Source organism: Brachycentrus maculatus, unplaced genomic scaffold, assembly GCF_059751285.1.
Source record: "Brachycentrus maculatus isolate JH-2025_06_01 unplaced genomic scaffold, ASM5975128v1 h1tg000065l, whole genome shotgun sequence".
In the NCBI taxonomy this organism is placed as follows: Eukaryota; Metazoa; Arthropoda; class Insecta; order Trichoptera; family Brachycentridae; genus Brachycentrus; species Brachycentrus maculatus.
In genome coordinates, this window is record NW_028280819.1 from 2,536,827 (window position 1) to 2,561,426 (window position 24,600).

The 24,600-nt window shown below is 35.8% G+C and overlaps 2 protein-coding genes across 8 annotated transcripts in view; one reads left to right on the top strand and one right to left on the bottom strand.

Annotated features, from left to right (window-relative positions):
• The window catches only part of LOC148311446 (uncharacterized), a 143,626-nt gene that overhangs the window by 93,918 nt on the left and 25,108 nt on the right, over positions 1-24,600 (top strand). The gene's annotated exons all lie outside the window — the stretch shown is intronic.
• LOC148311447 (uncharacterized) lies at positions 1,870-24,035 on the bottom strand. Of its 7 annotated transcripts, none has more exons than XM_088256751.1 (7): positions 23,961-24,035; positions 10,862-11,496; positions 9,791-9,938; positions 6,050-6,253; positions 5,005-5,191; positions 4,119-4,314; positions 1,870-3,310 (listed from the first exon to the last, which is right to left on the bottom strand). In XM_088256751.1, exons 2-7 carry the CDS (start codon positions 11,086-11,088, stop codon positions 2,980-2,982), a joined length of 1,293 nt encoding a protein of 430 aa, XP_088112877.1. In that variant the 5' UTR covers positions 11,089-11,496; positions 23,961-24,035; the 3' UTR covers positions 1,870-2,979. The 7 variants fall into 7 exon arrangements, with proteins under 7 accessions (XP_088112877.1, XP_088112878.1, XP_088112879.1 ...); XM_088256752.1 differs by lacking the exon at positions 23,961-24,035 and adding an exon at positions 23,421-23,950; XM_088256753.1 differs by lacking the exon at positions 23,961-24,035 and adding an exon at positions 21,183-21,309.

A 24,600-nucleotide genomic window follows, 5' to 3' on the forward strand; every position in this document is an offset into this window, starting at 1 on the left:
CCGACCCTCAGTATACTAATCACAAGTAACCGCAAAACCAATTCTCATCTGTACAATGTTTTTTGGCGTCTCTCGTGCTATTCCAAAAGTAAGCAAATACAATACTAAGCATACAATACTAAGCAAATACACTATTAAGCACCTCCTGCTCTCTACCAATAGTATACAAAAGTCGCTTTTAAGCGTTTCCCGCAAACAATGTGTTAATAGATAGCAATTTTCTCTTCTTGCATTGTTATTTTTGCCTTTTTTAATTTTAAATAATGACTGTCCTTAAAATTGAATACGTATATTAGAACATAATTTTGATGTCAACTGGCTTCGAAGCAAACCTTCCTCAACAGTTATTAGTACCAAAAACAATCTACTTAATAAAATATTCCACGTCGCAATCCTGCATTCATGCGCTATCCTCTTCTTTAGGTGTGTTGAGATGGTTTGGACATGTAGAACGAATGAGTGAGCCAAGAACAGTAAAACAAATTTATGAGGCGAATGTAATTGGAAAAAGGAGCAGAGGAAGACCGAGAAAAACTTGCACAATCAAGTATGCCAAATACTTGAAAGTGGTCAAGCTATGAGTCGAAACAATCGGCGGGTATGTATGAGGAGATGCATGAACGTGGAAGAGGCGAAGAATGTTTGCAAGGACAGAGTGGTGTAGCGTTCTATTCTCTCTGCCTACCCCTGCGGAGAGCAGAGTGATGGTTAGTCAGATAGTTAGTCAATAAGATATCTTCTAAGATACAATTGTGTTAACCTTTTAACCGCGTCAACTTTGTACCTGAGAGACGCCCGTACGCGCCGTTTTTAAAATGATTACTTTTATCATGTATTTAATTAAGAAACGATTTATATTCCTAAACAAAAACGTTCAATGGGATGTATTGTGCCTTTTGGTACTCTATAATACACTTGTGTCACATTATTCTTGAAATACATCGTAATATAAACAAATAAGATCGTAACATAAATAAATCAAAGCACGCATCGTGTGTCACTCTTACCCACTGGCGATGCGTAGCGTCGAGAGTGAGACAGATATTGGGCATGATAATGGCGCGGACTAATTACCGACTGCAAGAAAAATCAGGGATCTGTTCTTTTATTTATCCTTGTGATGTTACGAATTATTAGTCTGATATTTCAACAGATGTCATAAGGCCAAGGATTGACGTATTATTTTATCCAAAGTTCCACACCATGAAAAAATCCCTCCAAGTTGAACTGAGGTTCGAAACTTTGCAATGTAAAAACACAAACGGTTATGTCAGCCGCGTATGGGACATGTTTTATGAAAACACATACGGTTATGCGAGCCGCGTGGATCCGGTTAACACATTGTTTGCGAGAAACGCTTAAAAGTGTCTTTTATATACTGCTGGTAGAGAGCGGGAGACACTTACAAGCGTTCTATATGCTTACTTTTGGAAGAGCGCAAGAGATGCCAAAAAATACTGTGCGGCGTGATGGTTAGTTAGTTAGTTAGTTAAATAATGGCTTTCTTTATTATGAATATTTATATTAGAACATAATTTTGATGTCAACTGGCTTCGAAGCAAACCTTCCTCAACACTTATTGGTGCCAAAAACTATCTACTTGATAAAAAATACATGTATTTGGCGGTTAATAGGGGTTGCGTAAGAATCTCAATGGCTTATTTGTTTGTCTTGATAGGCAGTTAAAAATGACGGAATCAAAGGTGGAACACTTTTATTAAGGGAAAAATTATTCATCTAACGGTATTATTTGTGCTTCAAATGATAATTATAAAATAATGACATTAGTTTGTTCTGCGATTAAATTTATTTCTTTAATTACATAAATTTTATCTGAAATTTTTTTAATCATATCTGTAAATTTATATACATACATATATTATATTAGAGGAACAAACACATGAGAACAGAAAGTAAAATGAAAATATACAAAACATGTGTTCGACCAATAGCCACTTATGGGATTGAGGCAAGAGCAGATACTTCTAGAACAAAATCTCGACTTTGAACTTCCGAGATGAAGACTCTCCGATCCATAACCGGAAACATATTGCGAGACCGAGTAAGAAATACCGACATCTGGAGCATGTGTAAGACGGAGGATATTGTGAGGTGGGGACGACCAAGAAGGTGATACTGGAATGATCATGTAAACAGAATGTCAGATGACAGACTTCCACGTTTCGCCCTTCAGGAATCCCTGAAGGACGCAGAACGCCAAGCAGACCTCCAAAAAGGTGGAAAGACAGCTGGGAGTCAAAATCCCAAGAGCTACAAGCGGAGGCATAAACAGATCCTTAGGATCTAGAAAAAGAAGAAGAAGAAGACGATTATGATCATTGAAATAACAGTTGAAGTTTTTTTTGTGATGATTTCATATGGTTTGTAGTATTTTTTTTCAATCGATTACTCAAAATGTTGGCAGTCAAAGAAAAATTAATACACATGTTTTTATTGTTTTTATTTTTCATGAACATCTTTTGTGGTAAATCAAAGTGCGGGTAGATTTAATTACTTTTATTAATACACAATTTCACTCTCCCAATTATTTTTAAATCACCGTTGATCAATGAAAAATAAGCTTTTATGTTGTCTGTATTTTAATTTCTTTTAAATATCTTCTCTATTAGTAAACAAAAGATTAATAATATTTTATAAATGTGTCCTATTAATTTCTAAATCGTATACTATGTTGAAGGCTCAGTTACACTCAAGCGCATAATTTAAACTGAAGACACAAGCAATATTAATTGATCAATGAATTTATTCTCAATTTCGTATTTAATTGCTGTACGTATATTAGTTATTGAATCAATATATCAAATAAGATATCATTTCATTTTATGAAAAAAATTACAAATAGATTTTTTATTTAATTGCTTTATTTTTCAATCAATCATCGTAGGTTAGTGGACTTTATTATTTGGCAATGGATATATATTTGTTATAATTTCTAAGTTAAATTTATAATTCATCGATCTACGCCAGTTGCTCGTCGATAAACTCTTCGGCGAGCAATCCCTGATCCATGGCGTCCTTCAGGGCTTCCTCCAGGCGCGTCTCGGCCTTCCCGTCTCCCAGGGCCACGTCCACACTGCCCAGGCAGAGCAGGAGCGCCAGCAGGCTGGACCTCCTGTACTCCTTCCTCAGCGCGGCCTTGGACCAGCCCAGGTCCTCGATGTTCTCGCCGAGAGACCGACAGGCGCTGGACACCCGCGAGAAGTAGTAGTCGAGCAACGGGTATTCGTGCTTTCTGCGAATTTCTCCGCTGACTGAAGATACTAGCAACAGAGCCAGATCGTTTGTGGGCCTAAAATGAAAAGTGGGATTTTAAACAAGGGATTCTAACCACTTCTAAAATATTTAAGTACCTCAATTACACAAAGACTATATAGAAGTCTGAAAGATAGAATCGATACCTTCTCAATATGCTGAGATCTTGAGAAGACGCTTAATGTGTTATATAAAAGATAGCAGACTCTCCTCTTTCTGTTTGAAAAGTTCCCTTCAGTTACATCGTCAAAAGAAACGATAATAGCCTTGAAAAGTTAATGGTTATTGGAGTGGTCGAAATTAATAGAAGAAGAAGAACGTACTTACTAGATAGACTGGCCAAATCAAGACCGGAGACGTATGCTCCAAATTCCCTGGACTTCGAGAAGATGCTAAATATGTAATAGATAACAGAGTATCCTACTTCTATTTGAAGAGAGTCCTTCAGTTTTTCAGTCAGATTGCCAAAAGAAGCAATTACAGTCTTGATAAGTTAATGGTCATGGGAGGGGTCGAAGGTAGTAGAGAAAGAGGTTCCCTACTAGATAGATGAGACCAAATTAAGATCGCCACAGGTCCATTCGTGGTTGGAGCGATGCAAACGTAGTTGTGTCGAGAGAAGAGGTGGCTTAAAATACAGCCGATCCTCCGCGGTGACGCAGAAGAAGATGAATTACACATATTATGGCAAACAGAATTGGCAATAATTAGATATCTGATAAAGTAAAAAAAAAACTTCATCAGATTTTGAAGTGGCTCGTGTAAAGTTAGCATCCGTATATTACAACTACAAAATACTACTAAAAGCCCTGAGTAATTATGATGCATTCAACTGTTGCATTCACCTGCTCAGTGTGACCATTTGCCAGTCCAATATGCAGCAGTCGTGTTCGCCGTCCTTCTCCCTGAACATGAGGTTGTTGCACCAGAAGTCGGTATGGGTGATGACCGCCATGGGAGGGGCCGGTCGCAGCAGGGCCTCAATCAGCTTCCGAGTCTTGGGCCTCAGTGCCTCCAGCGAAGATTGGACATTTGCTAGACCTGAAATACAAGCTATTTGAAAATTCTCATCTCAAAATATTATGGGTCTATTTTTTTATTCCCGAAATTATATGACAATTCGAGATCTTCTTTTTCCATGGTCCTTCATTGGAGGGTCACCATAAGCCATCTTGAAGCTTTTTTTTAGATAGGAGTTGCATTTATTAATTACCTTGCTTATATTTACAAGGTTTATAGATCAATTGGTGGATTTTTGTTTATTCTAGCTAAGAACATGTTTTATTTTAATCTGTGTTGGGAACACGAACGATAAACTAGTGTGTGCCAATCAGGAACTTGTCAGCATTTGCTCATTGCTGGGAGAAAAAACATGTAAAACTCCTCAGAAGAAGCCGGACTGTTGACTGTTGTCAACAGGCCGTCCGTTCCACTAGAAGAGGGTTCCGCATTTTGTGCCCTAGCTCGGCTTATGGTACCAATGTCCTTCACTATTTTTATCTTATATGATATCAAATCTCAAAGCTTGTCCATTGGACATCTTTTGCATCTGACCATCAATTGTTGAAAAGTTGCTTTTTAGCAATAAGCCCGCCAATGTATTAATTTCTTTTCTGTACATGAAGTTAAAATAAATAAATAAATTATTGAATGGTCTTTAGCGGTCCACCATGGCATTCAAATTGGCATAAAATACGCAAAGAGAATTCTCAGAATGTGTTCTAGTCATACCAGGACGGTCCTGCAGGAACCTTGCCAACTGCGGCAGTCCCCTTTCCAGCAGCTGTTGGTAGCTGTCTGACGCTCGTTCGCTCTGGAATAGGAACGGGTACCGAGATCCCAGAGGAATTGTAGTCGTTGAACTCAGTACCAGCGACAGGGCGTGAACTCTCGCTACTGCGTCCATTGCTGCTTCGGCCTAGAATCATATACACCAAATATGATTAGTAACATCAACTCTTTGATTAGTGTGACCAACTAGCTTTTTGAGGAATGACTTTGTAATTATACCCATGTGTATTTTAAGCGATATAAATTGACTGTCGTGACTGGCTAATTAGTTTCTTTATCAAAATGAGTAGTCTCTTTTTGTGTTTTTGAAATGTCATTATGGATAGTACGATTCAACTTCTTGACGCATGTAGGAACTACGGTAATATCTATTATAATATTTACCCATTAAATGTTTGTCATCAAGGAAATAGGTTATTCAGGAAATAAATAGGAAAAAGGCTACCTGTTATTTTAATCTAAAAAGGATAATTTTACTTTTTGAAAAACTTTATCTTCTTTGAGATAGTCCAAGCATGACTTCCGAAATGCCGATCATTTAAGCAAGTATGTATTACGTTTTCTTTATTATCTTAATTGAACAATTACTTGATGATGATAAAGTATTTCAAATACTTGGACATGGTCAAGTCAGGAGTTGGAATAATCGGAATAGAACCAAAAGAGAGGATATCATGGATCGCGTGGCAAGACTCAAGTGGCAATGGACGAGATATATTGCAAGACAGGACCCCACAAGATGGACCCAATTTTTTTGTTATATGGCAACCTTGGGAGAATAAATGACCCGTCGAAAGACCCTTAAAAAAGATGGTTCGATGACATAGCTGCTGGGAGGGGGTATGAACTTGGCTGGCTGCAAACAGCAACCGATTAAAGGAAATGGAAGAAAAAGAAAGATACGGATGAGGCCTATATCCAGCAGTAGATAACACAAGGCTAGAGAAGAAGAAGTGACTATAGTCAATTGTCTGTTGCCAATCACCTGTTGCAAGGTGAGTCCGTCTGAGAAGCTCGCCGTGCGGTAGCCCAGCGGCCTTATGTCCTCCAGGATGAGAGCGCTCTCCGGCCTCTCCAGCGCCTCGTTGTCCTCTCCCCTCCCGTAGTGGGCGTGGTAGCACTTGGGCACCGGCAGCACCACCGGCCTCTCCTTGTCCAGGCATTGCACCCCTTCCAGATCCGGCACCACCTGGAATATATGGCACCTTTAGATCTCTGTAGAGCAACTCACAAATTAACTAATATTGATCACTAGGAAACGTGACACGTGTTTCGATGCATTCCGCATCATTTTCAAACACTGTATGTGAAGCTAACTTTATAATCATTATTAATGTTTAAAAAAGCATTTACTTTGTAATTTTTCATTTTTACTCTTTTGTCCTGACGAAGAGACGGGCACGTCTCGAAACCGGCAAACGAAAATCTCGTAGAGTGGTTATGTACTAACATTATAACTGTCCGCCTTCGTAATGTAGTAGTTAGCGCGTTTGACTACCCTATTAGACGTCCAGTGTTCGATTTCCAGGATCGGTCAAAATAAATTTTAGTATTTTTTTACTGTAATGTTTACTTAACATCACTCTAAAATGGTACCTGAAGCGCAGGACTGATCTAACCTTACTTTTGAAACCTCACAATCGCACTGCCGAATCCGATACAGAAGCTTCTAGGCTCTTGCAAATCAATTTTTTATGAACTAAATATCGAAAATTATAAGAAAATATCGAAGGAATTTGTATCACGCTTTTACTGTGTATTCACAATAGCTTTCAATGTCCCTGTCGCTGCCAATCTAAATATGTATATACAAATATGGAAATGCCTCGTTTTAATGCATTTAACAATCAATGTATAAGACTAACTACGTCGATACGATGCAGTGCCCTGTGCACCAGAAGAAAGAGGAGTCTTAATAACAGTCACGTCGGGATTCTGAGTATAAGGCGTCCGTCCATCTTGATTAAAATTTTGGTTAGTTGAAATAGTAGTCTAAATGTCCCAGATAATTCATGCCTCATTCTATCCTGCCTTCGCTAGAGCCATAGCGAGAACTAAATGGGAATATCTAATGAAACCATGTATCATCCAGCAGGTCTAATTAACATGTCAATTAAACAATATTTTTATCCACCCGAAACCAAATACGTTCATCATCACTGGTCACCGCTAAGTTGCGGATCACAGGCTCCCAAACTTTTTCAGTCTGGCGCCCACCTATCAAAATTTCTCGTCTACGGGGAAAAGAAAATCGATAGAATTTCCCCTCGTAGAAAAAAGGGAAGGAATAATACACTAAATGCTCTTTGCGTACGTTTTCGAAATAATACGGCGCAAAAAAGGAGAGAAAAAAATTACATTGCGTAATTTGGAATTTCCTACATCCATCGCATATCGCTTACTCCTTTCATGAACGTCATATATCAAAAATCGTACATTTTCAGTTGTGCATGTTTTCGGAATGCCCAGAAAATGTACTTTATCCCAGCAAAAGCGGAATATTTTTAACTTAATATTTACCCGCTACAGGGCAGAAAGTGTTGTTTTGCATTTTGAAGAAAGGGTATTGTTTAATTATTTTTTAAAAAATATACATAATATTTTTCAAATGGAGAAAAAACATTCAGGTTTTACCTAAAAAGATCTGCTGCACAGTAAAAAGTTCAATAAGTGGCTTGATATTTATTTTTAATTCATTTTATTTTATTTTTAAACTTTAAAAACGATCTCCTGAAAAATCAAGTTTTTTATATATATGACGTTGTTAAAAGGAGTAAGTGATATATGAGCTTACTTCTCAGTATGCTATATCCAGAGGAAGAGTGTGAAAAGAGGGGTTAGTTGAATTATGTTTTCCTTTGATTTTTTAATCAGAAATTAAAGGTACAAAACATTATTCACCCAGCTTCTTTTCCGCATACTTTTCAGGCATACTACTGAGTAGTAAGTACATGCAAGGGATATAGGAATTTTCAAATTACTCTTACGCATTGCAAAATTAATGTTTGATTTTTTTTCCTTTTTATTGAAAAATACTCAAAAAGTATTTTTCTAAATATTTATTTTATTTTTTCATCAATTGATTCGGCGGTCACTTTGTGGTAAAATCTATCCATTTTTAATTAATGTTTTACTTAGTAAATACCACTATTACTAATTACTTACTTATTAGGTATTTACTATGTAAAACTATAATTAATTATTTTATTTTGTTATGTTCTAAATTTTTTTTATGTAGGGGAAACTGTCCACCATATTTTTTTTAAATTTTATGATATTTTAGTATACTTTTTTTACACGGTATCGCGTGGAACACGTGTACCGTGTAAATGGGGAGTTTATTATTTATTCAGTACTTTTCGGCACTTTCTTCCGTCTTTTCAGGCCTTTTGTGTCCTCTATAGCGCTCACAAGGGGGCGACATCGCCCACTTTGAGAAAGACTGTTGCACAGATGGTCGTTGCCCTCAATTTGTATCGTTCTGCCTCTTTTTGTTGTGTTGACGATTTGTAATAACCGGACAAATTACAGTGGCGATTTGCGGTCTCTTCGGGCACGTGTTTTTGTATCGCAAACCGCGAAGCGTCACTAATGTTAGACGCTATTGTTGCCGGGAAATAAAATCATTTCGAACAATAAATAAACGCTGTTGCCCCTTTGTGCATTTCCTCGTTTTATTTTTTATTTTTTTCCTGTTTTCGTAGCAAGTTTACACATCGTATTACTCCAAACATGCAACGTTTCGTGTTTGGGGGATATTTTTGTCCAATTTTGCCGTTAATTTGATGTTTTCGAACACTCTCGAATTCCGTCATAAAATCGTCCACTTTTGCATACATTACTTAAACTATTATTTGAATTTTTTCCTTTTGAAAAAACATACTTTTTCGTGTTTTTACCAACGGATAAAATGATTACAACAATTGAATATCCGGGACTCTCATATAACCCTCTATCTTCGGTTGTCGCGTCCGCTGCTCTACCTATTGAGCTATACAATAAATTCATAATTCCCCACCTCTATTGTATTTTTGATTTAACTACGTCAGCCATCTTTATATGATTGGATACACGAATCTTTATATTTCCCCGGAGTAGGCCAGTTTGAAAAAAAAAATGTTTTTAACCGCAATGGCAGTGCCATCTGTTGAACGCTACAGCAATATACGCAATACTAACCATTGCTCATGGGGGCAGCGTACTTCTTGTCAGCTGCTGTAACTTGTCATTTTCAATGTTTTAGATTGCATTGTCGTTTCATTGATTTTTTAATATTTTCACTGCTTCTCAAGCATTTTAAAATGAAACATATTAGAAATGTGCGCTTTTCTATTTTCTTTATTTTCCATTTGACCAGACTGAGCTACAGCACGGCTGTCCAAACTCAAAACACAGTAAGGGACTTTTTTTTTGCATTTTCGGACTAAGTTGATTCTACTTAGTCCAAAAATGCAAAAAAAACATACTACAAAAAAATGTCCCTTACTGTGTTTTAAATTTGGACAGCCGAGCAACGCTTGGCCGGGTGCATCTAGTTTAAAACATAAATTAATTTATGCTCTCCGATTTGTTCCTGCCTTCAAAACTGTATCTGTCTGTGACGGAAAAACCAATTGATCAAACCGCCGATCATTTGGGCTTCCCTGCGGTACACCGTTCCATGATAATCGAATTACAAAACCGTCAACCACACATTAGAGTATGTATTACCAGTTAAAATACTAACCTCGGTGTAGAATTTGATCTCTCTCAGATCGAATTGCGCTTCGGCTACAAAATATCTGCTGAACGGATCTCGCGGTGGCAGCTTCACGACCAGTCGCAACGATCTAGCATTTCCTTCTTCGCCGTTCGCCTCTTCGCCGAGTGTGTACCTAAAAAGCAACAAGTGATCGTAGCTGGTATCGATATATCTTTAAACCACCAAAACGTCTTCCTCCATCTTCCATCCGAATAATAATGTTTTGGAGATGCCAATAAACGAAAATACAGTTTCGTTTATATGAGAAAACTAAACATGGACGGTTACATTTTATATTAAAAAATCCACTCCGCACACTTCTTCAACATTGTGTTTGACAGGTTTGTTTGCTCGTTAGGTACGTCACAGATGCATTTAAATGTAGCTCTAAAACGGTTCTCATCTCCATCCAATCTCGTATATTCCGGAGCCAGGAGATCTGTCTTCTGCCCAAACCTCGTCGACCCTCTATTTTGCCTTTTATGATTCTGTGCTCATACTTCTAATAGCTCGTACTTCTCTCCTCTACGCACATGCCCCAGATAAGACATCTTCCGGACTTCGATATTAGTTAGCAACTGTCTTCCTACTCTTACTCTTTGGAGCACATTCGCGTTGCTGACCATATCGATCCATGGAATGAGTAACATTCTACGATGTAGCCACATTTTGAATGCGTCTTACTAGTTCACAGTGCAAAAAAATATTTAATCGAGTAGAAAAAGTTGAAATCGGGTTTATATGAAAGGTAGTAATCTAATATATTCAAGAGTAAAAAAAACACTGGGGATAAATTATATCTAAGTACTATCAAAGGCCAAGGTAAGCACTGCTGGAAAGAATTTAGAGGCTAAATTTATACCCAGAATGATTTTGATGACCAAAAGTAGTTGGGGCCATCTCACCTCCTGCTTACGGTCAACCTTCATGAACAAAAGCAGTTAGGTCATCTCACCTCCTGCTTGCGGTCAACCTTCATGAACAAAAGTAATTAGGTCATCTCACCTCCTGCTTACGGTCAAACTTCATGACCAAAAGCAGTTGGGGTCGTCTCACCTCACGCTTACGGCCAAAATGTCGCTCAGCGCCGCCTGGCCGGCCCCGCAGCCCGGCCTGACGTCCGTCTGCCGCAGCCGCACCTCGCGGACCGCGTGGTACTGCGCCAGGGCGTCGGCCAGCCAGCTCTCCCCGATCGGGCACTCGCCCTCCACCTCGGCCCCCGTCGGGCTCGAGCCCGAGCTGCCCGACGACCCGGAGGAGTTGCTACCCTCGCTGTCGGACATGGCAAAGTTGGTGGTCGATTCACTTCTGTCCGGAAATTTCGATCATCGAAGTCACAGCACCATAACTCGAGGGTGAATTTCACTTCATTACACAAGCAATGAGAATATTATGATCAAGTTTACTCGAGGGCGAATTTCACTTTATTACACAAACAGTGAGAATATTCTGATCGAGTTTACTAGAGGGCAAATTTCACTTTGTTACACAAGTAATGAGAATATTCTGATGAAGTTATTCGAAGGCTAGTTTCACTTTGTTACACAGGTAATGAGATATTCGAGGGCTTATTTCACTTTGTTACACAAGTAATGAGTTATACGAGGCAAATATCACTTCAATACACAAATAATCCGATCATTCTCATCAAGTTATAATAATTATTTAATCTCCTTTATCGCGTTTTGGGCCTGCAAATCAATATTAAAGTCTATTTTAACATATTTTGTATATTGAAAGCATTTTTAACTTTGTGGTATGGTAATATAACACTCCCCTTATTATTCATCGTTCACTTTGTGTAACTAAAGTGGTAATACACAAAGTGAACGATGAATGATAAGGAGAGCGTTACTATTTGAATACATTTTTTCAGTTTTAAAATTGCTTCTGCTTTTCAGATTTTCAATCCGGAATTTGTGAAAAAAAAATTGAACACGCACAAAATATTGTGAATTTAGGCGCACTTTATATATCGCTCACTCCTTTCAAGAACGTCATAAATCAAAAATCGTAAATTTTCAGTTGTACATGTTTTCGGAATGCCCATAAAATGTACTATATCCCAGCAAAAGAGGCATATTTTAAACTTAACATTTACCAGCTACATGGCAGAAAATTTTGTTTTTGCATTTTGAAGAAAGGGTATTGTTTAATATTTTTTTTAAATATACTAAAAAAAATTAAATGGAGAAAAAACATTCAGGTTTTACCTAAAAAGATCTGTTGCACAGCAAAAAGTTTAATAAGTGGCTTGATATTTGTTTTTAGTACATTTTATTACATTTTTAAACTTTAGAAACGATCTTCTGAAAAATCTTTTTTTTTTTATTTATGACGTTCTTGAAAGGAGTGAGCGATATGTGAAAAGTAAATGTTTACGTATACGGACGATTTCCGCCAGCAAATCGGTTTTTCCGTTCTACGTCACACAAACAGCTGACTTTGTGGAGAAGCAACGACCCCCCTAGCCAGACGGGAACCATCCCCCAGCCGGTAGTAATAATATATCGGGAAAACAATCCCCGCCCCCGCCCACGTTGTCTGATGGGCCCAAAATGGCGTCGTTAATTACCTCGTCGACGTTGATTAGCTTCTGTGCTTCCGAACCACTCCATAAAACCACTTTTACTACCCGGTTAACTTTTTTCAATTACTGAAACATTTTCACGAAATAATGGGTTTGTTTGTTTTTTTTCTAAAACTTCATACTGAATGGCATCGAATCTTTGTATTTTCGTAGATATTTATTTTATCATTACGAACGATATATTTTAACCAACTATCTCACTAACGACCACGCCGCTTCCCGCAGGGATAGGCAGAGACAATAGAACGCTACACATTGGTGTGGTGTTATAGTTTTTTTTTTATAATTTTTTATTTATTTTCATAATACATAGATACATTCAATATACATATTCATTTCATATACACATTTATTATACGTATTACGGCTCTTTAGGCATGGCCTGTGTTGAGCCGAATACTAACATGGTAATACAAAGTTTATATATATTTTTTTTAATGATTAGATTATAAACATAAGATACAGGAGATACAAAAATAATTTATGTTTTAAGGTTTTTCAATGTGATAATTACACCTGGACTTTAATTAATTCACTTTCCACCTTGTCCCTTCCAATGTTAAATATATTTGCATACAATATTCGTATAGATTGCTATATTTGCATACAATATTCGTCCCTTCCACATACATGCATCTCCGCACATATACCCGCCAATTATTCAGACTCCTGATTTGATTAATTTAATGTTTTTTAAATACTTGATCATGACAAGTTTTCCTAGGTTTTCCTCTGCTTCTCTTGCCAACCATATTCGCCTCATAAATTTGTTTTACTGTTTTTTCTTCACTAATTCGATTCACATACCCTAACCATCACAACAATACACCTTTCTTAAATTTATTTATTTAGCATAAATTAGATTACCTTGTATAAATTTCACTAACGGACCTACTACTATAAATAACTGTAAAAAGAATAAACACTTTTTTTTACGTTTTTATTTTATTATAAATTTTATTGCATCAATTGATTCGACAGTCACTCTGTGGTAATATGTCTTCATTTTTAATTTAATTTTCAACTGGTAACTACCACTATTTCTTAAAATCTAACATGACATTTGTTTTGATGCATTACGTATCATTTTTTAAACACCATAATATATTTTAAGAAATATTGGTATTTACCAAGTAAAGCTTATTGTTTAAGACTTGGCATTTACCGAGTAAAATATTTATTTTTCATTTTAAGTTTGTAGTCCTTCTTAATGCATTCATAGCCCCAAAACACTTCGTGGAATAAATACATAAAATTACGTTTACCAACTCAAAGGGAAAGATTAGACCCTCAATTTGCGTCAAGAACTGGTATTATTCAATGTAAAATTTCTTTTTTACGCGAGAATTCTCTAACAATTTTACGTTAACATTTAATTTTTTATTTATGATACAGGATTTTCAAATGAAATTAAGAATAATGAATGCTTTCACTCTACACGCTTTGTTAATATGTCTGCGAACAAAAATATTTTATGAGCTTTGTAATATAATATTCTTAATAATTCAAAACTAACGCCAAGGTAAGGCCCTTAAAATTACCCTAAAAAGATCATAAAAATTAAATATTGAAAAATATCTTTACTTATCTTTTTTGATACGTGTTTTGATGCATTCCGAATCATTTTCAAACATTGTATATGGGGCGGGATGCATCAAAACATATGTCACAATATTTGATTTTTATTCATTTTTATTTTTATTAGGTTAACAACAGCAACATATCGCTCACTCCTTTCAACAACGTCATATATCAAAAATCGTAAATTTTCAGTTATGCATGTTTTCGAAATGCCCAGGAAATGTACTATATCCCAGCAAAAGCGGCATATTTTTAACTTAATATTTACCCACTACAGTGCAGAAAATGTTGTTTTTGCATTTTGAAGAAAAGGTATTGTTTAATTATTTTTTTAAATATACTAAATATTTTTCAAATGGAGAAGAAACCTTCAGGTGTTACCTAAAAAGATCTGTTGCACAGTGAAAAGTTCAATAAGTGGCTTGATATTTATTTTTAATACATTTCATTATATTCTTAAACTTTAAAAACGATCTCCTGAAAAATCAAGTTTTTTTTTATATATGGCGTTGTTGAAAGGAGTGACCGATATGTAAAACAAAACATTAAAAGAGAAAAATTAAACAAGCCAAATATAGTTAACCACAGAAACATAAAAATGAGTACAAAATATTTAGTGTAGATCTAGCAAATAAACTCGTATTTCAAGAAATAGTGGTATTTACCAAATGAATTTTGAATTCAAAATGGATTTATACTACCGCAAAGTGACTACCGAACTAATAAATGAATGTGTTCATCGTAATGTCGATTCATTTAGAAATTGATATGAAATTCATCCATATGTGTATATACAAGTATTTATAAACTTCACTGTGTCGACATTTTAGCAGCCTTCACGCATGAAAAAATTGTTATTAATAAATATAGCCAATTTATGTATATAGCGCCATTTTCTTAAAAAAAAAACACCGTAAGGGCGTTTTATAATTTACTTATTAAAACTTCCTTTTTTTCAATTTTATTCCTCTTAGCTTCTCTTATATGGCATTTTGACTTTTACCAAATTTAAAAAAAAATGCATATCTTGTATATCGAAATTCAGCTTCATGCGTTCATTTTCGTAAAACTCGAAAAGCAGACGATGGATCTACTTGAAATCTTCACAAACGCGCCCTTATGTTAAACCAACTAAAGGAATATGGCTTTTAGAATTTAGCAGGTTATGCACCCCAGTTTTTTTTAGTTATTATCAAAGTACAATTCGCGTAACATACGTTCTGTTTTCGCAGTTAGGCAACAATACATTGCAGATTCGCCATTTCGGCGTCGTAAAAGAGCGAGCTAAACTCCTAAGCATTCCGAAGCCGCGGTCGTTTAGTGCTCCGTTATATGTGCATTTACCCGAGATGGGGAGAGATTTCCCTCCATTTCTGTCTCCGTCTCGCTCGCGCGCGCCCCTATGCGCGCGGGTGCGAGCGAGACGGGGCACCCCGGCAGTGCCGGCGGGAAAAGCGCAAGTAAAAGGGGTCCTTTATTTGGAGTAGGTAGGTACCTGCCTTTATTCGAAGTAGGTACTTTTTCATACAACTTTTTTCTAAGTACTTTCTTGGCGCGAACTCATGTATTGTACCGTCGCACCAGAACCGGGTTGTTTCAAGTCGTAATTTTGTTGAAATATCTTACAAAGTATTAGCTTCAAATATTCAAAAATGTATATTTTTTAAATTACTAGCTATTGTCAATAGTAATGATAATTACTAGTTATAGTTATGACAGGCGCCGTGGCGTAGTCGGGTAGACGCTCGACTGCGAAACTGGCGTTGCGGGTTCGATTCCCGCCAATCGCAAAATTAATTCAAAAAATATAATATAAATAATTTTCAATTGGTCTTGGCAGAATGTGTTTTTTTTTAATTTTGAAGAAAAAATATTGTTTAATTTTTTTTTTTAAGTGCTAAAAATTTTTCAAATTGAGAAAAAAAACATTCAGGTTTTACCTAAAATGATCTGTTGCACAGTAAAAAGTTCAAAAAGTGGTTTGATATTTATTTTAAATTCATTTTATTTCATTTTTAAACTTTAAAAACGATCTCTTGAAAAATCAAGTTTTTTTATATATGACGTTGTTGAAAGGAGTGAGCGTTATGTGTAGAGATGCACGGATGTAAAGGAAGCTTATTAGAATGTAAATAAAGGCAGAATAATATACTCTCTGCCTGCCCCTGCAGCGCAACGGCGTGATCGTAATAGTAATAAGTACTGGTTATTTTAAAATTCAGATAAGAATTTTTCATCGTTGAATGTTAATTTTCCGCTCGTCCCCTTTTTGGGTTATAATAAAGTTATTTTTTTACGTGCCCAATTTGCCCGACTGAAAAAAAATATCGCGTTCCATTAGCCCCGTCCGAACGTCCGTTATTATTTTTTTTTTCAAGGAATAACCCGCAAAGCCTCTATTAGAGGCTTGTCTGCAGATAGGATAGGGAAGTTAAATGTGAAAAATACAATCAAAAACACCCAGACCCATTGAAAATGAATCTTTCTTGAATTTATTTTGCAATTGGCGGGAATCGAACCCGCGACGCCAGTTTCGCAGTCGAGCGTCTACCCAATCACGCCACGGCGCCTGTCACGTGATTGCACTTCCGCCCAGCTAGGGCACAGGTAAACTGTGACGCAACGCCCGCAATGCAGCTTCCCTATGTAACTCTTCCCGCTCTCCCTCTGCCCTCATGTTCTCCTGCTCTCTCGCGATGACGTACTATGACCACCTCCCTCCCTTACTTGCAATGCACGACCCTACCCCCCTGCATGCACAGCATACTGTATATTTGATGCCCCAATGAAATAATAAACAAGTTTATGTTGAAGTATTAGGCGTGTAAGTATGTAAGTAAATCTCGGTATTACGAACTTCACGGGACAAAAAAAAATATTTCGCTATAATGAAAATTCGTTACACTGAATGTATAGGATATGACACATTTTAAATTTATTTTATCACTTTATTATTATTATACCCACTCTTATTAGAAAATTAATATTAGTTATTACTGTTACACTGCACCCGATCTTCCGGCCAGTGATCAATACAATATAGGTAGGTACCTACCTACCACAGGACACGACAGAAATGAAAGTATGATTTTCAAACTGCGAGAATTTATTGGAAAAAAGAAATTTATTAACAATGAAAACAAAGTGAATTAAAAAGCAAGTTCAAATAGGTTTTTAATTTTTGATAAAAAAAATCGTAAATTTTCTTTTGGACTTCTCTATGTTTCAAAATGAATTGTAACGTCATTTTAAAGTTTTGAAAAAAATGTTAGTTATTCTGAGACCGGCTTCGCTACATTGAATTTTGGTGCAGTACATTTTATATGGAAGTTTTCCGGGGACGAATTACAGATTCGTCAAATTTACGCGCAACGTGTTCACGCACCGATCAAGAGCACCGATCCGACAAAATATGGACAAAAGCACAAGCCATCCAAGCTAATTATCGTATTAAAACGCTAACTGACGTGCCGGACGGTAAATTCCGTGTAATTCCGGGTAGTGTGCAAGCGTTCTTAGTGAACACGATTTCGGTATCGTAATGGCAAAGGGGTATATCTGTAAAAATTCTCATTTTCTAAGTTTGTTTCACAAAATGTCTAAAATAGTGTATCACATAATCTGGCAAAAGGATATAGCTGTAGTTGCAATACCTATTTACTTTAATTAAGATATGTTCATATAAAAATACATAAAAGAAATGAGTTATTTAATTTCACAAGTTTGTTTTTGCTCTCCTGTAAAATTTGGTCTGAGACACATATACTCCTTTGCCTTTACACTACCGATTTAATTCCCCCCTGAACCCGACCCCATATCTATCAGGCTCTGAATATGATGAGTCTCTGAATAGAGGCTTCGCGCCGAGTTCTTGATTTATGCCCGTCTACGCTCGCCGTTAGGGAGCGGATAGCCCGTTGTGTTTGCGTTGCTAATGCGATTGGCCCTTAAATCAATCACAAACGGCCATGAATACGTCCGACTCCGTTACTTGTTACTCTTCCCCGGCTCCTTATCTCGATTTGATTTAGGTATATAGGTACGAAAGATGGTTCGAGGTTTTTCATCTCGCTCAGAGAGGTTTTACTTTTTGTGAACCCACATAACTCATACGGAGTATTTCATCGTAGCGATTTTCATGAGTTGAACCGTTTCATGATATTTGTTTTCAGAGGTGAGAATTTCCTTTTCACGTTGAAAGACCGCTTGAATGTGTAAACTAACATCTCAATGTTTATATATATATATATATATATATATATATATATATATATATATATATATATATATATATATATATATATATATATATATATATATATATATATATATATATGTATATATATATATATATATATATATATATATATATATATATATATATATATATATATATATATATATATATAATAAAACCCTTATCCGCACCCCAATGGTGCATAGGACACTGCTTCATATAAACGCAGTGTTATCTTGATCGTTTACACATGAAATCAGTGTTCAGTTGAAATCATATTACCCTGGACTGGTACCTGAAGCGGTGATCAGCCATCTGCTGCAGGTACCAGTCAGTGCAGGCTCCAGGGTAATATTGAATAAATATTACAGTGAAAAAATCATTTATATTTATTTCACCCCCCCCCTGGGAATCAAACCCGGGACCTCCAGAACGGTAGCCGAGCGTGCTGACCATTACACCACGTAGGCGGACTATATGTATATATATATATATATATATATATATATATATATATATATATATATATATATATATATATATATATATATATATATATATATATATAATAAAACCCTTATCCGCACCCCAATGGTGCATAGGACACTGCTTCATATAAACGCAGTGTTATCTTGATCGTTTACACATGAAATCAGTGTTCAGTTGAAATCATATTACCCTGGACTGGTACCTGAAGCGGTGATCAGCCATCTGCTGCAGGTACCAGTCAGTGCAGGCTCCAGGGTAATATTGAATAAATATTACAGTGAAAAAATCATTTATATTTATTTCACCCCCCCCCTGGGAATCAAACCCGGGACCTCCAGAACGGTAGCCGAGCGTGCTGACCATTACACCACGTAGGCGGACTATATGTATATATATATATATATATATATATATATATATATATATATATATATATATATATATATATATATATATATATATATATATATATATATACACATGTAATATATAATAATAGATAATACCTACAGTTGTATTGACAGATACAGTTGTAGGTATTATAAAATGAATATTAAATAGTAAAATAACAATTAGTTTTTTCCACATATATTTTATTTGATCAGTGACAGTTTCGTTGTAACGATGATGTCGGTTGTAACGGAAACAGGTCATTGGTCAAATAAAATATATGTGGAAACCACAATATAAGTAGTTATTTTATTATGTAAAATACGGTGTCACCAAGAAATATCAGCACAAAATATAAATCTAAAAAATAAATAAAACGTCTATAATATTTCCTATATTTAAAAAAATGTATAGTATATATAATTCCCGATTTTCAATAACTGTGAATTGTGATTATTCTTTAATAATCTCCTGCCTATTTAAAACGTAAATTGTGCATAACTTAATCGTTGTTTTGAAGAAGGCTATGCAACAGGTTTGTGGTTCGGATACCAACGGTGTCTACATTGACAATTATTTGTACAATTATATTTAAGTAAGGTTAGTTATTTTTTAGGTAAAGCTGTGGCCACCGTATTTTGGGGATGCGAACGGTATTTTACTCACCGATTACCTCGAGAAAGAAAGAAGAACCTTTACAAACTTATATTATATGGCGTTATTGGTGCGTTTGGACGAAGAATTTGATAAAAAACGACCCCGAATGGAGAAGTTTTTTCAGTCATCCCACGAACTTTTACCAATACGGTGGTGGAATTGGGTGTAATATTCTATACGAAAATTACTCAGACGAAATCGATTTTATTGCTTTGGAAGGTAGCCAGAACGGCTCCATATTTTATAGGTATGTAACGTAAACAAATATTATTTCAGGCCGAAATCGGGAACAAAGTAATGTTTATTTTTGTAGGGCGCAGTACGAAAATTCAAAACAATTTTTAATTTGTTTGATGTTTTAGTTCGTAAATGCCACTATTTCTAAATAGCGGTTTTAACTAAGTTAAACCTAGATAAAAAATATTGATATCACCATAAAGTGACTATTTTTTATAATAATTTTTATTAGTAAAATCAAATCCCATTCGGATTTATATCGATATAAATATGATTGCGCAAGTGACAGTTGTTTCATCTGTTGAGTTTGCTTTGCTCAAAAAATGGGGTAAGATGATTTTTCAAAAAGATACGTCGAATATGTAATATGTCGGACGTTGGGCGTTTTAAAAGATCCCCTATAGTGCACGACTGTTTGGATTCCAGGCGCACATGAGTGACAAGAGTGTAATTACGCAGATTAGGCTATATTTCCTGATTACCTGAGTGGGTACATGCGTAATTTCCGACCTTTTTTAACGTACCCTTATACGTATTTAAACTCTGTAAGGGTGTGTTTGGAAACAAAACAAATAAGTTTATTATTCATACCCTCTCGCCTAATGAACTTTCTCGAAGTGGATATATCGGGAAGCGTCGTCAGGCTAGATTTACATTCCTGCTTTATACTGTAACATTTTATTTTTCCTGAATTTACGTTGGAGCTTTAATAACTTAATGTCGGGTTGTAGTCCCGTGGTTAGTGTCGCGAACTCTTGAGTCAGAGTTTCTGTGTTCGAACCCACTCTACTACAATTTGATACCTATTTCTAATAATGAGCCGCTTAGGCTCACAGAAATAGTATGAAATTGAAGTATTTTTGTAAATTATAAAAACACAAATATTTCTCTTTAAAAAAAACTCGTTTATTGACTTTCTTGTACCATAATTTTTTTGTTTCATTTAAGAATATATTGATTTTAGCGCATTTAATGATGTGTTAATGGAAATCAATATATAATTAACCCTTTCACTGCGAAGTGTTAAATAAAATTCATTTAGATTCCTTATCGGGGTTAGGTACCTCAGAAAACTGACACCTATAATTAATTCTGAACACGTGTACCGGTTTTCACATTTATCCCTCAATTAACCGTTTTCTCTGTAAATTGTGATTTCCTGACGGCTAAGTGTCGTGTTTCTTTCAAAATGTAACTGATTTTCACTCAGAAATCCGTCGCAACTCGTAAAAATTGCACTTATTTTACGAATTGAACTTTTGCGATTCGATATCCGGGTCGACCGTACGGTGGAGCGCGCCCGGCGGCGGTTCGCTAACGACTGCCGGCTTCTACGCGATGTAACAATATAAAGGTTCAATTACCGGACCCATCGCGGATGTGCCTCTCAAATACGACCACTTACAGAAAAGGAACAAGTTTTCACCGTGCAATTGTGAAAATCCTCATCAGAAAATTGAGCTTTTTGACTCTGGGCGTTTCCAATTTCTGACACGAGTTAAGATGGGCGTGGAGCCTCCTTGGTAACAGCTGAATCGAATCATCGAAGACGTGTATGAAAAAGGTATTAGTTTCTTACCCCCCTCTTCTCTTATTACCAAGGAGTTGTGTTTCCCCTTTTTGCGATGGTTCTGTGTTTTACATGGGGTTTTTCCGAGCCCCGCTATACGGGCCGCGACCGTAGGGGTGGATATGCGCGCGCACTGCCAAAGAGGGGTTGCCAATGTTGGGTCGCGGTTTCGTAGTCAGTTTTGGCGGCTGTCCAACTGGGACAGTGATTATTATTATTACCGCTGTGTTCTTCATCCCTTACTACCGATTTCAAATACATTGCGCGCTCTATTTTCTAATAGTTAATACATTACTACCTCTGACTAACTCACTGACACTCATATACACGTGGAAAAAACTATATCTTAGTTGTTATTTTATTATATAACTCGCTAACAATCGCGCCGCTTTCCCACAAGGGTAGGCAGAGAGTATAGAGCGCCGTATTACTCTGTCTTCATTAAATCAATGTCGAACATTCTTCTTTATGAAAAATGTTTGTTAAACTAAACCTTCCCGTGAAAACGCGTAATTAAAAATAATGAAAGAAAATGTTAAAATTTTCTTTCATAATTTTAAGTCTACATTGGCTACAAATAAAAATAATGAACTGACCATCACGCTGCTTCACTGCAAGGGTAGGCAGATAAAATTGACCGCCACACCAATCTGCCTTTGCAAACAATCTTCGCCTCTTCCACATTAATGCATCTCGTAATACATACACGCCGATTATTCCGACTCCTGACCTAATCACTTTCAAGGAGTTGAAATACTTGATCATGCCAAGTTTTCCTCGGTCTTCCTCTAGTACCAGTTTCTATTATCAACCACATTCGCCTCATAAATTTGTTTAACTATCCTTTCTTCACTCATTCGATTCCTAGCCCAAACCATCTCGACACATTTTTTTTTAAATTGTATCTATAATATAATTTATATTTGAAGCACTAACTTTGTGATTCTTTATTTTATAATTAAAATGTAACTTTGTTTTAAAATCACTTTAAATATTTTACTATAACTTTATTATAATGTATTTGCCGCCTCCGTGGTGTAATGGTCAGCGTGTTTAGCTACCGTGCTGGAGGTCCCGGGTTCGATTCCTAGGGGGGGTCAAATAAATATGAGTGATTTTTTCACTGTAATATTTATTCAATATTACCTTGGACTGGTACCTGAAGCGGAGGGCTGATTACCTTTCCTTCATGTGTAAACGATCAAGATAACACTGTGTTCATATGAAGCAGTGCCCTATGCACCATTGGCGAATATTATTGTGCGAATAAGGGTTTTATTAAAAAAAAATACTTATATATATATATATATATATATATATATATATATATATATATATATATATATATATATATATATATATATATATATATTTATATGTATATATAATGTCTACCAGTTAGCTTCGAAACCGCTTTTATTTTATTTATAGTGATTTTAAAACAAAGCTACATTTCAATTATAATTATGAATCGATAATGCTTATCTCAGCCTTGAATTATTTCTTTATATCACCATTCATACATCGTTTTGCCGAACATTTCGAGCTCTAGTAAACTGAAAGGAAAGGGGTTTATTTATGAAAGTAATTCTCACCCTAGCGCCTATTTAAAAATACATTATCGTATTCACATCACCCAGACGTATTCAGCTTGTCAAGCTATCTGGGTGATTGACTCCTCACTTCGGTATATTGAAATAGGACACCATATGTGGCAGTTCACACGAAGAAATAATATCATCGTTTCGTCTAATGGTACTGGGACACTTATGATATGGAAGACGGAAACGCGCAAATGAAGACAATCATTTATTTATTTATTTTTTTACAAAAATGTTAATAAAATTAGTATATAACCACTCACCGAGATTTTTACGTCTACCGGTTTCGAGACGTACCCGTCTCTTCGTCAGGACAATCACTAACACAGCATGCAAACAATACTACCCTTCACCACCATAGCACCATTTACACACTCAAAACTACACAAAATGTCTAACACATGCGATTTTTGGTCGACCCGAAGACCAACATGCACTATAGTTTTCAATACAGACATGCGTTACGAGCCGAGGTTAAACGTACATTAAAATTAAACTAGGAATCGAATCTACTTATATACTTGTAGGATGAGAGGAGTGGGGGGGGGTTCGAATTGGATATTGACGAATCGTGTTTAATCGATGTCGAATCAAACAATGGACTATATGTAAAATTTATTTGGTTGTTAATTAGAGGAATATTATTTTTAAGTGCTTTCCTAATATAAAAAATCTCCATATTATTTAGTTTTAACCCTTTATTATTAGTGTTTATTATTTTTACTCCCGTGTCTTTTTTGAAGACGTGATTTGATTCTATGAGGTGATTGGCAAATTCGGATTATTTATTGATCAAAAATTACAAAACACTTATAAGGGCGAGAAGAACAAAGCGACGCCAATAGAAAAGCGCGAGCGCGACGTATACACGTTTGAATTTTAATCTTATCTGAGCACACAGAAATTTGCCCTCCACCCTTTATATGCGATTTTAAAGGAGTGGGGACAATATTGTAAACAAAATTAAAGACGATGAACTGCGTCTCTTTGTTCTTCTCGCATACATTTATGAATACAATTTTAATACACAAATTTTTATAAAAAATACACAAATTTTATGAAAATACACAAATACAAAAATACACAAATACGATCAAACCTCCTCCCTCTACCTCCTTCCCTAAACTCCCTTCTTCCTTTGCCCTCCTTATTATCGTCTTTTGTTAATTTATGTTTCTTTTAAAATGTCAATTTGTAATTTATGTTTTTTTAAATGTTCAAGTACTATCTGCCCACTGATTGCAAACGGCTATATATGGTATCAAACGTTTTGATCAATATCACTAGTCCGTCTTTGGTCGGTTGGAAGATATTGCTTTTTAGCAATAAGCCCGCCAATGTACTTTTTATTTTCTGTACATGAAGTTTAAATAAAATAAAAAAAAATAAAAAAAATAAATTTGGAAGGAACAATCATGTATATTTTTTAAATAAATATTTATA